We start from the raw sequence: 13,468 nt of genomic DNA, 5'->3' as shown, positions 1-13,468 counted from the left end.
AGACACATATGTGCAGGGACACACACATCTAGATTCAGCTGTGGCTGATCAAATGGGTTTTGCGTCTGATGTTGGATAGAGGAGACCTTCATAACTCTGTTTTCAGTTTCTTAATGTTCCCGTTTTCTGTCATCTTCTTTTGAATGTCCTGAGCATCAGCCGTTCATGCAGATGAGTGCTGTGGCAGCCTGGGTTCCCTGGGTGATGTGGCTGAGATCATTCTGGAAGATTCTTATTATCTGGATTTAAAAATTCCTTCCCTTTATATTCTGATTTCCACCCCAGCTGTCTGTGATCTTTAAAGAATATTTAATTCTGTTTGCTGGCTCTGTTTCTTGATTGAAATTTAAATAATAACTCACCCATCACATTCTTCTCTGACAATCTATTAAAAAAGTGGTTTTCCGTGCAGGATAATTATGTGATTGCATCAGTTGGAGTCTATTCTGTGCAGTTTAAGCCTGATGTCTACAGTGGTGACTGAGAGGGAATAAATGGCTGCCCACGCTGGCCCAGAGTGGGTAGGACACTCTGTCAGTGACAGTTCTCACAAAATACTTGCACATGAGATTATTCACGGTGCCTTTCTTAGACTGTTCGCGGGTCTGTGGAGTCCCAAATACATTTCCCTGTCGTGTGTGCTAAAAAAGTAGGGGTTTATTGGTTCTCTTAGCTGTGCTGTGTTGGGATCAGTTAAATCAGAGAATCAGCAATATAATTCTTGCTTATTATACAGCAAATTTCTCCAACACTTCTCTAACCCACTTCTCTAAAAGAGTATCTTCACTGAAAAATGAGTCACATGCCAGTTTCATTTACCAATGGGCCAAAAGTGAAAGAGAATGGTGGGTTTTTTTTAATCCTTTCTCTGAAAATGAGAAGGTGTTTTTCTGTAAAAGTCTTGGTGACTGAGGCATTATGATTCCTTTCCTCCATCCTTTCTTGCATTTATCAAATGGAAGAAATACCACATTATTTAATTCCCTAGAAGGCACCTCTTTCCCTCATAAAAAGTGAAAGATGTCATTTAAGACAGGTTGATGAGCTACTGAGCACATCTGAGGTCTCTGAGGCTCATACAGGTCTCAGGATCTTTGGTCCTGGAAGTTATTTTGACATCGGGATTTTAATTCTCATCTTCATTGCAAATCTTACAGTTAAAATGACATTGCATGAAAATGTGCATTTTCCTCGATATGCTCCTCTACAATTTTCTTATCTGCACTCCCTCTTTATTATGACTTTAGGTTATTTGTTTACTATGTCCATGGCAGGGGGGTTGGAACTAGATGATCTTAAGGTCCTTTCCAACCCAAACTATTCTATGATTCTATGTGCAATGTAGTCTATTAGTAGAAGTCATAATGCTGGGTTTGCATGTAGCAGTATGTGTTGCTAATTTGTATGCCTCAGATGCTGATAAAAATAAAGATCAAAACTAGTATTTCATTCCGCAGGGAGAACAGATCAGACTGTGTTGATGGAAGACTGCCCTAGATTCTTGAAGAAAGTATTGACTCATTAGTAGGTTGATTCAGGAAATGTTTTCCATTTCCCCCCCGAGTTAGGTGGTTGTGCTTGTTTGTGATGACAGAATATTTGCAAACAAAATATAGATTATCCCTTTCCTAAAACGAAATTCTTTGTGCTGTTTGAAATTTGTTGATTTTTTTTCATACTCACACGTAGGCAGTTCTGACAAGAGAGAAACACAGAGGGGCACTAGACTTCATCAGGGAAAAAATACCTAGGCCAGCTAAAGGAACATACTTAAAATGTGTATCCTTCCCTGCAACAGCAGCTGGGGCAGTAGTGTCTAATGTGCCCCAGTACCTGGAAGGACTCCAGCCTTTATTTGCATCATCCATCAAGCCAACAAAATGATTTGTTAAATGACTCGTTGCTTTTAATGGATGAAATGTAATGAACTGTTTAACATTGTGAGAAAATATTTTTAGAAAGGAGAGCTTGGTCAAAGGTAACTTGCTCCCCTTCCTGTGAATTTAGGAAATTATTTCATGTATTATTGAAACGCTCTGTTAGCAATTTGCTTTGACTAGTTCTGGCAGCAATCTATTGAGGAAGACAGGTGCCTTGTCATTCTTAGCAATAAGTACCTCTAAATACCTCTCAGACTATTGCAGCAGCTGTCTGATTTTTTCAGGCTTCTCTAAGATACTGCAGTTCTGTAAGAAGCATTTCATTAAGCAATATAAGTTACATACATGAATATAATTGTGTATACTGAGTCATGCTTTTTTCAGCTGAATGAGTTCAGATCCAACCCTCTATTTATTTGCAAACTATTTGCAAGGTTTGCAAACTGGGTTTTTTATTTTATCGTTTATATTAAATATACTCTGTCTGTGTTTTCGTATGCTGCTAAATTATTTACTGTGGAGTATTCTTAGGCTTTTGGTTATATAAACAGTTATATGTGTATACATATACTCAGAGTGTGTAAAAACAGTGCAACTGCAAATTAAGGGATCAAGAAAGGTAGTGGCTTTCATTTTTGCTTAAAACAGGTTTTAATCTTTTTGGTTTTTTTTTTTTGTTTTGTTTTGTTTGGTTGGTTGTTTTACAGTTAAAGAATCTGAGTTTAGAAGAATTACAGATGCGATTAAAGGCTTTGGACCCTATGATGGAACGAGAAATTGAAGAGCTTCGCCAGAGGTACACGGCAAAGAGGCAACCTATCCTAGATGCAATGGATGCAAAGAAACGGAGACAACAGAATTTCTGAGTTTGCTGTACATGCAGAGATAATACTATGAGTCACTGTGGACACTTCGTAAGTCTGAAGGAATTTGATTATTAGAGTTTTCAAAACCCAGTCTTTTGAATTTTCCTTCAATTACAATGGGAGCGGTGAAAGAGCATACATATGGTGTTCTGCAGAGGCAGAGAAACTTTAACACTTGTGTGTCCTTTCAATCTTTAATGGAATAGAAGTTTAATCTGTTACTTCTTAATCCTTTTCAAGTGTATAGTGGTAACTTGGTGGTGTACTTTGGGGCTGTGTTTTGGAGTACCTGGAGCGATTTCTTAATTGTGCAACACTATGGAGCCTTATGTTGCAATAGATTTTCCTCCCACTTGGTAGCATATTTATTACATAATCTTTGGTTATCCTATTTATTTTATGCCTGTTTTCTTTTTTTCTTAGGAAGTATTAGGATAATGTCGTGGAGAGCAGAGCCAGATTAGATAAAATTACTATTGTGGTATAATTGAAAAGCTCACCACTCTTCTAAAAAAGTCCAATTTCAGCAGGCTTCCCAGTTCAGGACAGCACTTGAACATGTATCCAGCCCATTCATATCAGTAGGATCTATGCATAACATAAGTAATAGGCACATGTTCTTCTGCTCTCCTGAATCAGGGATTGTGGCTGTAGTTGATCAATCCAGTTGTTAAGCTACAGAGCGTTCTTTTAAAGAGTATTTCTATCATTTTTGCGCACACTGCATGATCCTTCATTAAACGAGAAAACAAGTGCCTAATCAGTTTTGATTTTTCTCTTCTTTAGGAGAATCGATACTTGCAGTCACTCCTTCAGTGTAAATTTCTAATTGCTATTGCAATTCTGACCAGTATAAAACCACTTTGCACTGTAGTTTTATAATGAAATAACAGCTACACTTTCTGAAAATGGGTTTTTTTGATTCATTTAATTTTTTCATCAGTTTTCAGGGGAGAGGGCAGTTATTAGTGGTTTGTGTTTAGTTTGGTTTCGTATTATAGATATGAAAGGATAGTAATTTAAAAGCCAAAGAAAATGAATACTTTTATGTAATAAGTACTGAAGAGAAGCAATGTTTTGCAGTCCTCTAAGGGTTTTGTCCTGCAATCGCTAGACATTCAAAATTCTTGTAGTTGTCTGCTGATCGATTTTGGTGAATCAGAAATTCAGGATCAAGCTCTTAGTATCTTTTTGCAAGTTCTTCTGTCTGGTTTATATTGTGGGCTATCTGGTAGGTAGAATTTACAACATTGCAAGAAATATTTCAGACTTAGCAGAAAATGTGATCCACTTTCCGAACAATCTACTGTGTTCTGTATTGATACCTTTACTCTTGTTGCCTTCTGTGTAAATAACTTTACTGTGATAGTCATACTTCTTTAAGTAATACAGCTGAAAAGATCTTTACATTTGAACCATCAGCTGTTAAACTTTTAATGGTGACTACTGTGTGGGCATCTTCTGTTACATGTTTTCTGGAAGTTAGTAATCATCTCATACCTCTTCACATTTACCGTCATCATACGTGGACCATTTAGATGAAGCAGTGCAGATATTGAAACTGGTGCATTATGTCATAAAACTTATGCAAAAGGAAACCAGAAGTTTTTACAAGATCAGTGTACTACAGCGGTCCTGGGACCAGTACTTGGGTTTGAGCTGTGTATAGCCATTGTTGCCATTGTCATTCTGTGTATTTTGCGTGCATGCCACGCTCTGACAGGTAAGCCCAAACTGTTTGAACTGTGACCATCCCTTATGAAGAAGCAAGAACACAGGAGATAAGCAGAAATTACTTAGGCAAGATAAATGCACCTGGTAGTCTTGGGCCTCACATTTATACAGTGAAATGATGAGAAATAAAAAATGGTGTAATCATATCACAGTGTCATTAGATTACACTCATAATGCAGCAAAAAATAACAGCACACACCTCCCTCCCCCCCCCCCCTTAGTATGGTTCTTATTTATTTAAAGTGAATTTCTAATTCTTGAATTTTCTGTTCTCAAAAACTCAAAGGTGTGTGTGCATACATGTATTTCTGCAGGCATACCCACATATATGCATATCTATGTATAAAAGAAAAAGTATAAAACAGATTTAAACCATCAGGAGAGGAACCTAGCTTGCCTTTTCTTGGTGTGCCTTTTAAACAAAGTGTCATTGTGCAGACACACTTGCTTGCGTCTTTAGCAGCTTTCTTTTCCCCTTACTCTCTTAAACTATTCCCCTCAGAAATTAGACTTTGATTTTTAATAAATGTGGCTTTACAGTGTAATAGGCAATGTAATAAAATGATCACAATTTGCGTATTTTATGTATTCTGAAAACTTGGTAATGCAGTGCATTAAATACGAATTGCCTGTCTAGGGGACTCCAGTAAAAGGCTGTTTCAGACTAGAGCTGGTGCAGTCTAACATCTGAAAGATGACAGAAGATAAACAACATTCTTTCTTCACTCCTGATCTGTCTGCATAGAAACAACTCAAATTTTGTGCACAGGCACAAACACAGGTGTGGATTATACACGGAGGAGAAAGCTCTTGAGAGCCACGGAATGAAATAGAAGTATAAACAAGCTACTTAAAATGGGTGAGAAGTAACTTCTGATATACTGTAATCTGGGATGTATTGGACATTCGTGACCAAAGAATACTTTCACCAGTTAAAATGAAGTTAGTGATGTTGCCCTTTTGATACAGTGCACACTGCAGTCAGCGTATGAGCTGTCTTTGGCTTCAGAAGCCAGTGTATTGGGCTCTAAATTATGTGCAAGCATAACTTAAAGAAACAGGTTTTATATTGAGAGATAGATATGACTTATTTTTTCTTTCTTCTCTTTATGTAAATGAATCAAATCATCCATGTTGTTGACTTTCCATCTCTACTGGAGGATAAGCATCTCTATAACGGAAATCTGATAGTACAATAAATACGACATTTTAAAAGCAAGCCTTGCAGGAAATCTGATACAACTACTGACAAGTTAACCTTCAGTAAGATTTTAACCAAGCAATTTCTTGTTTGCTTCTGACTTTGTATGTTTAGATTTAGTAAGTAAACAAACTTTGGAACATCATTACTTATTACTAAACATTTGTAATAAAAGCTAATTTTTCATGTATAACAGTTGTCTTGTTGTTCATTCTAACTGAAACAAAATTACATAAAGAATAACCATTAATGTTCACTTCCATTGTCATCTCTCATGCTTTTGCTTCCTTCCTATAATACTGAGCTCAGCTGTGATTGCAGAGAACCACATCACTCGAAGTCAGCTCTGGAAAGGTTTTATCCAGCTCAAGATGTTGCTGCAAGCTCTAGAAGTCTGAGGATCTCAATGGAAGAGTATCAGGCAGGTCTAAGGACAGAAATGCTCAATATTTTGTGGAAATCACTCTGCAATGTAAGGTTGCTAAAGGCCTAACCCTGAGAGAGCTGAGCATCACCCCAACCCACTGGAAATGTTCATAGACACACTTTACCTAGAGGTACTAGTGGACATTAGCAGCTTTAGGTGCTCCTTTGATTTTTCTGGTGTAATGAGAACTACAGTAGGTAATGGATAGGCTTAACCAGAAGAAAATCCATCTAATGTCTCAAAATTTACTCCATAGCCCATTTCTTTTCTGAGTTTTAAAAATTACTGCTTAAGAATTTGCACACAAAGGCACTTCAGTAAAAGAGACTTATGAGCAAAACTCCTTAATGAGCCATGGTATGCTTGAAGTGGCAGAATTCTGCTGCTAATCTGAATTAATCTGACAATTACTGGATATTACAATTATTGACTGAATTTGACCAGGTATATTTAGATGAGAGTGCCCAGTGGCTCAGGCTGCTTCTCCACCCAGCGTGTTGAACTCCCAGATACAAATATGGCTCATGATGAGTGAATTCCCCCACAAGTCACCATTAATAGGCAATGGTGCTTTCACGCAGAATGTATACTGTGCAACTTCTGTAAAGCACTGTGTGCGTGCTGTTTTGTCAATGTGATATGATGAGGGTTACATTTTCTTTTTAAGTGTATATATAGTTATAAAACTAATTAAAAAGACCTTATGATGTGAGGGAGTCTTTATTTCTTTGTGTTCATGAATATTCAGGGCTCCAGTTTACTGTGGTATTTATTTCTGTATTTCCAAAGCAATGATGGATCTTCTATAATCACAGAATCATTTAGGTTGGAAAAGACCTTTAAGATCATCAAGTCCAACCGTTAACCCAGCACTGCCAAAGTCCACCGCTGAACCATATCCCGAAGTACCACATCTACACTACCTCCAGGGACGGTGACTCAACCGCTTCCCTGGGAAGCTTGTTTCAGTGCTTGACAACCCTTTCCATGAATTTTCCTATTATCCAATCTAAACCTCCCCTGGTGCAACTTGAGGCCATGCCATGCAGTTTTCTGGGAAACTAGTTTTGGGATATTTCTATACCAGGCTGCAGTACAGCAATGTCTGGCCCACTATTGCATGTGAAAGCCTTGGAGAAGTCATGGGGTGGTTTTGCTGCTGCTTTTCCCCCTGCTCTGGAGGATGAATGTGGGCATTATTTCCAAGGGCAGCCCTGAGCCAAGTGTTCTTGGAACGTTGTGCACAAATGCAGATGTTGGCAACAGCTTTTATTCTCTTTTTCTATTCAGTAAAGTCTCAGCTGTCCTCCTTTCCCTTCATTTGAAAATACAGAAAGTTCAGATTCTAACCAGCTCTTTCTCTTCCGGAGTATTTGTTAGTCCCATACACGCTAGATACTAGGTACTTTTAGGTGTTTGCCTCACAGATTCCTCAGGATAGTCTAGTGGTTAGTTCCACTAGGCCTTATTTGTCACAGCAACAGGAAAAAGCAAATCGTTAAAAATCAATTTCTTTGGGGAGAAATGAAAAAGCAAACAGTGTTTGCACCTCTCCAGGTCACTGATGAGGCCAGCTATGGATGGGAGCAAAAAAGTGTGGCTGACAAAAGCAAATGAGGTAGCCGTCCACCTAACTTACTGTTCTATGTCACTGTTTCACATCTGATTTTCTTTCATTCATGTTTATTGTCTTTTATATTTGTGCTTTACTTATTCAGTTACTACTTTAGAAGTTTAAAATCAGGAATTTTAAAAAAATTGAGTAAACTGAGTAAATAAACACAGTGAAAAATCCCAGTCAAAAGAAAGGGTGGTGGTTTCTCGTTTCCTCCCCTACTCCTTTCTGGGGTCATGGAGGGTTTCAGCTGCAGCTGATGTTTGTCTCTGCATGGAAGGGCTTTCCCTGCTCTGTCCCTGGGTGTTACGAGTGCTGAATGGGCTGTGCACATGCTCAGGATGCCGTGTCAGTGCTGTGCCCTGGTGGGAGCCACTCTTCCCTCCTACCCTTCTCCTCCCTCCCCTGTTGCAGTGGAGGCACTGAGGCTCCTGCCGTGTGAGGAAGCAGCACAAAGCGGTGAGTAGCGCTTTGCCCTCAACAGACTGCGTGAATCTGGATGCTGTTGATCAGCATCAGGACAGCACTGTGTTCAAACCAGTCTCTCTGGTCTAGGGGCCCTTGCAGGAGCCAGCTGCCTTTCTCACCAAGGCCATGCTGTGGTGGCAGATGGCTTTTGATGCAGAAGGCCACAGCTGTCTGCTGGTAGGAGTGCAGCATGGCCACAGCCCCTGGTGCAGGTGCAGGCATGGCCACCCCAAGGTACGTGAAAATCACATTTAAACATTGGAAAGTAAAAAGTTCCTTGTGTCCAATTTCATATTGATGTACAAAAAACATTTAGTGCAGTGGGAGAGTCTGTGTAATGGCATCAGCTATTGATCACTCCTTGCTCTACACTAGGACATTTCTTAGAGTAGTAACACTATCCCTCAGCCTCCCAAGTTGTTCTTGTAGGCACTGGGTTTAGCTTTGCTAGAAATGATGGTGAGAGCAGGACTTTCCATGTGCCGCAGGCAAACAGCTAGTGTCTTGCCTTGTGCTCGTGCTTGTTCAGTGCAAACAGGCCTTTCTGAAGGCCACAGCAAATTCAGAGGGGATAAACTGAGCAGTGAGCAGGGAGCTGCCTGAAGCCAGCCGGCAGGAAAGCAATGGAAGGAATGAAACTAATCTGATCCTGGGCTTGAATACAGGTTTTCTGTCCGTGACAGTGGGGGAAGAAGTTAATGCTATTTACTCATGCACTGCAAACCCCAGCAACCTCCACAGTTCTTTGCTTGAGGTGTCACAGCTTCAGAAATCAAATTTGTAGATGTCCACGACCACATGCTGATGTATCTGGATGTATTTTTTCTCTGTCAAATTAATTAAATTGTGTGTTCTTTACTAAAGACCTGGACTCTTCATCCTGCGAACAGTTGGAATTTTATATTATAGTACTTCTCCCTAGCCAACTCCCAGAGCAAAACGTGTCCCTCCAAGTCCTGTTTCTCCCCTTAGGGCCAGTATTTGGAGCTGACCAGTATAATGGCTCTTTCACTGTACAAAGGTGTGTGCAGACACACACAGAAGCAACTCCCTCTACCTCTTATTCACCCTTTCATTCCCTTGGTGTTGCTGAAAGGACTGATGCACAAGATGCCCGTGGCCCTCAGATGTTTATAGCACGACTTGTTCCCCTCTTCAGATCTTCCTGCTGCTCTGCGTTCTTCCTGGGCTTCCAAAGCCTGCGTGGTTAAGGAAAATCTCACAGCCAATACATCAAAGAGGGAGACCAAAAGCTTTTGATTTGATTTATCTGACACTAAGCCTGTAGTGTGATGCATCAATTGATATTTCATTTTTATTACAGTACAGTGGGGTATACAGGCTTAACAGCAAGAGGTGTCCTTTTGATCTCATGCACATGAAAACAGGTGTCATAGTCCAGAGATTATGGAGGTCAGAGATTATTTGAAGACGGATTAAGTGGAGTTACCAGTTTTCTTAGCAACCGTGTCCAAAAGCATGAGGTTCTTTTTAAAATGCAGGCCTTATTCCAGTCCGTAGGTAAGTTGCATTTTTGTCACATACCAATTTTCCCTGCTGAAACTATGGAATAAGACCAGAATTTTTCAAATTATTTTGTATTAAAAGAATGCAGGAACAAATGAAACTCTGTACTTGTATATACAAGTAATAAAGAACTTCTTCTGAGTCTCCTAAAATCCAGGAAATGTTTTGTTAAGTTTTTCCTGTTAGTTGATCTTTACACAGTAAAGTTCTTGAGACCATCCAGAAAATAATGGAGTAACTGTGTTAATGTTCAGCGCTGCGCTGATTTATATACACATAAGTGCTTAATCCGAGTCCGATTTACCTCTGAAAGTGAACAGAAGTCTCCGATGCAGTACGTGCTAGTTGAGTATTTCAATAAATACAGCTGAAATACTGCTCTGATGCATTCCAGGAGTCTCTCTCATGCTGTTAGAAACTAAACCAACCAAAAGTGGTTTGTAACCCACTTCGGGTATGTGCTAGAAATTCTTGATGGACTATATGCTCGTATTTTTTCAGCAGCCTGTCCTGCTAAGGAAGCACATTCACCACTGATTGCTCAGGTGTCACAGAAATACATTAGCTTTGGGGCTGTATATATTCCACAATGTGATGTGGCTGAAATCAATAGATAACGTGTTCTGTTATTTGATAAACCTATTTCTTCTAATTAGTGTATTTGTAACTCTTTTGTTGACACCCAGATGTTTAAACAGCCCCCACATACGTAATTATTGGGATAAATAAGGAATTGAGGATTTCTAAGATCATAGGATCCACATCCCAACAATTAATGCAGATTTATTCCAAGAGTGGGTATAAGTTTGAAGCCTTTTAAGTGCAGCTAGCATTGATTTATTCAGCCCATCAACTGACACGATTTTTATACATCTCATAGCACTTCAGTTACAGCCTCCACAGAAAACACGACAGTTGGGTCCTATCTTGCAGCTGGAGTAGGAGGGAGTCTTAATCGCCAAGTGTTTGACTGATATTTTATTTGTAGGCAGATGCTGAACTGGGGTGCTTAGTTCAGCTGTTTGCTCTAGAATGAGGAATGACCATTTGGACACACTGAAGAAGAGATCACTGCTGTGTTTCTGCGCTGCTTTCCAGCTTCTGTCCTGGTCAATGGAAATGGTGCTGCTCAGGGCTAGTGCCATGCTGCAGACCCAGACAGCTGCTGTGTTCACCCACCACAGCCGGTGACAGAAGTAGCATGGCCTTATCTCAGAACACCACGAGGCTGCCAACCTCATGTTCAGAGCTCCCTGTTGCTGATGTGAGTGAGGGGAGGGTATGGCTGACACCCTGGCTGTGCTGAAACATTTGGGAATCAACCTGGGGATGCTGATCTCTGGTGTCTGGTGCAGATCTGTAGAGGAAACCTTGCAAGTCATGGCTGTCCTGTGCACTTTGCAAGGAAAGAATCTGAACACTCTTCCAGCTGCAGCTTTGCTTTCCATTCTGGTTTATTCTTCTTTTCTGGACTGTATAGGATTGATGTTCTATTTAAAGGCCCAGGAACCTAGACTAATCTTGCATTCACCGTGTGTTTTTTCTCACCTTCTCCAGCAGGATGGTGAGATGCATTTTGCTTTCTTTAATTGTGCTTTGTCAGGATGGAAATTTGTCAGATATTCTGTGATTCTCTCTTGTTTCAGGAAGCATTAACTGTCAGAGCCTTTTATTTCTGTATTCTTGGTATGTCTAGACTGACCTTTCTCTGAATCTGAAGGGATCCCTAAGAAAATCAAATGGACCTAGAAACCCCTGCCACCTCCCGTTTCCAGCATGACTCCCATCTCCTGGCTTGTTCGATGGTTTCAGTGCTTTGAGGCTCCTGCCAAGTTTGAGGAAGCACATTTGTATTTTTGTGTGCTGGTGGATGGGCCAGTGCTGTGTAACAGCTCAGCTGAGGAGGTGGCCTTTGTGCTCTTCAGCACTGCCCCGGTACCACTGGTGAGAGCTCCAGCGCGGTTCCAGTTTATTGTGCTTGAGGCACCCGAGAGCCAGGAGTGGGGCTGCTCCCACTAACAAGTATAAGGAGGGCCCAGTGCCTTTTTGCCACCAAAAGCGTAAGGAGATTGCTATTTATAAAGCATTTCCAGCGCCACAGCTGAGGAGCTCCATGCACAAACTGACTGTCAAACCTGATAGCTCACCTGCCAGGCTGAATACGAAAGGATCCGAGAACGAGTTGCTGCATCCCCTGTTGAGGAGACCTGCCTATCTCTCCGCTGACTGTGCAAGAGAGGGGTAGACACGTAAGAGGGAACTGAGTGAGGATGGCCCACTCTCCTGCTGCTTTCCAGGTTTCAGCTGCCTTCTTTAGAGTGTGCTCCACAGGGAGTACCAAGAACCACTCCACCAGAGAACAATACATCCAGGGCTTCTTCCTTTGGGTTTTCAGGGTAGGGATGGAAATGTTAAAAAAGGATCATACAGAAACAGCAGGAAGCTGTGCCTTGGTATGGGGAGGAGAACGAAAGAAACAGAGAACAGATTTTTCCCTAAAGTAAATCACATCTTTGATGCGTTATCTTCGGCCATACTTGGAATACCTAACGTATGGAGGTGATAGCCCATGATCTGAAGTGCCTAGGCACGGGTACAAAAGAAATAAATCAGGATTTACTTGGTAATTAAGCAGGTGGTCATTAAAGGGGCTATGCTTGGATTATCAATGTTCAGAACAGTTCCTAGAATGGGACAGAACATGAATTTAAAAGGACAATTGCCACTGAAAATTGGCGGGATCGACATTACTAAGTCAGGAACTCCAGCCACTCATTTTGCTGTGCTACAACCCCACCGCATCACCCATTCGTTCATCGCATGTCTCTGGGGCTGCAGGAATAGCTACATTGGGATACAGCAAACAGATTGAGAGGGCGGAGCAGGAGGCATTTCAATGGAATTTCAGGAATTTCAATGGGCAGAGCAGTGGCTGCTCATAAGCAAAGATGTTTGAGTACCACTCATCTTCCAAATGTGATTGAAAGTTTTCTTTGAAGGTCAGTGGTGTGGTCAGTGAAACAGCCTGCTCAGAACCACACAGGCTTGTGCACCGCACAGAGCACCTGTGCATGTGGTCATGACAAGCAGATGCTGGACTGTGCATCTAAAACCGGGCACTCTTTGGGTGCTTTAGAGGAGAAATTGGCAGGTTTATAGCAGTCTTCTGGTCCCTGAAAAGTTGTCCCTGTTTGTTTCTGAGCAGGGACCAGAGAGAAGCCAAGCCCCACTGGGACCCTGAAAGGCAAAAACAAAGAAGAGGGAGGTGCTGATGTTTCTTCTACACTTCTGTGAAGCTGAAGTGTTGGATTTGTGCCACTGCCTCCTGTAGCCCGGTGCATGCATTTATCCAAGTGAAGACTTGCATGATTTAGGGTTGTGTGTAAAGGGTGAGGTGATGTCAGGCAGACAGTTTTCTGCATGGTCTGGTGGGAGGTCAGTTTGAGTCTCAGCACTTGTGAGATGATCCTCAATCCCCTGTACTACCCGGAGAAATAAATACCAGAGCCAGACCTTTGCCAGCAGTGTCATGCTAGCTTCGGAAACAGTTTCTAGACTGTTTGGAGGTTGCCTCCTCTAGTTGACAACCCATCATTTTATAAATGAGAGGTGAATCAAGGTGATGTTTCTTAACAGCTGCAACTATTGCTCTGAAGGTGCAGACATTACAGCTGTCTCTGAATCAACTAAGCAGAGAACTGTTACTTTGAATAATGTATTAATGTATTGCCTTTTGTTCCATTGTTAATA

At 41.0% G+C, this 13,468-nt stretch overlaps 1 protein-coding gene across 1 annotated transcript in view; it reads left to right on the top strand.

Moving 5' to 3' along the window:
- STK3 (serine/threonine kinase 3) overlaps nucleotides 1-5,874 on the top strand; it is a 130,867-nt gene extending 124,993 nt beyond the window's left edge. Inside the window, exon 11 of the mRNA XM_065668692.1 lies at nucleotides 2,588-5,874. Within this exon, the coding sequence (XP_065524764.1) occupies nucleotides 2,588-2,746 (159 nt within the window). The 3' untranslated portion in view covers nucleotides 2,747-5,874. The remainder of the gene's footprint in view (nucleotides 1-2,587) is intronic.
- Nucleotides 5,875-13,468: the final 7,594 nt, after the last annotated feature.

The sequence above is a fragment of the Lathamus discolor genome, chromosome 2, assembly GCF_037157495.1.
Source record: "Lathamus discolor isolate bLatDis1 chromosome 2, bLatDis1.hap1, whole genome shotgun sequence".
In the NCBI taxonomy this organism is placed as follows: Eukaryota; Metazoa; Chordata; class Aves; order Psittaciformes; family Psittacidae; genus Lathamus; species Lathamus discolor.
This window is presented reverse-complemented; position numbering and strand designations above follow the sequence as displayed.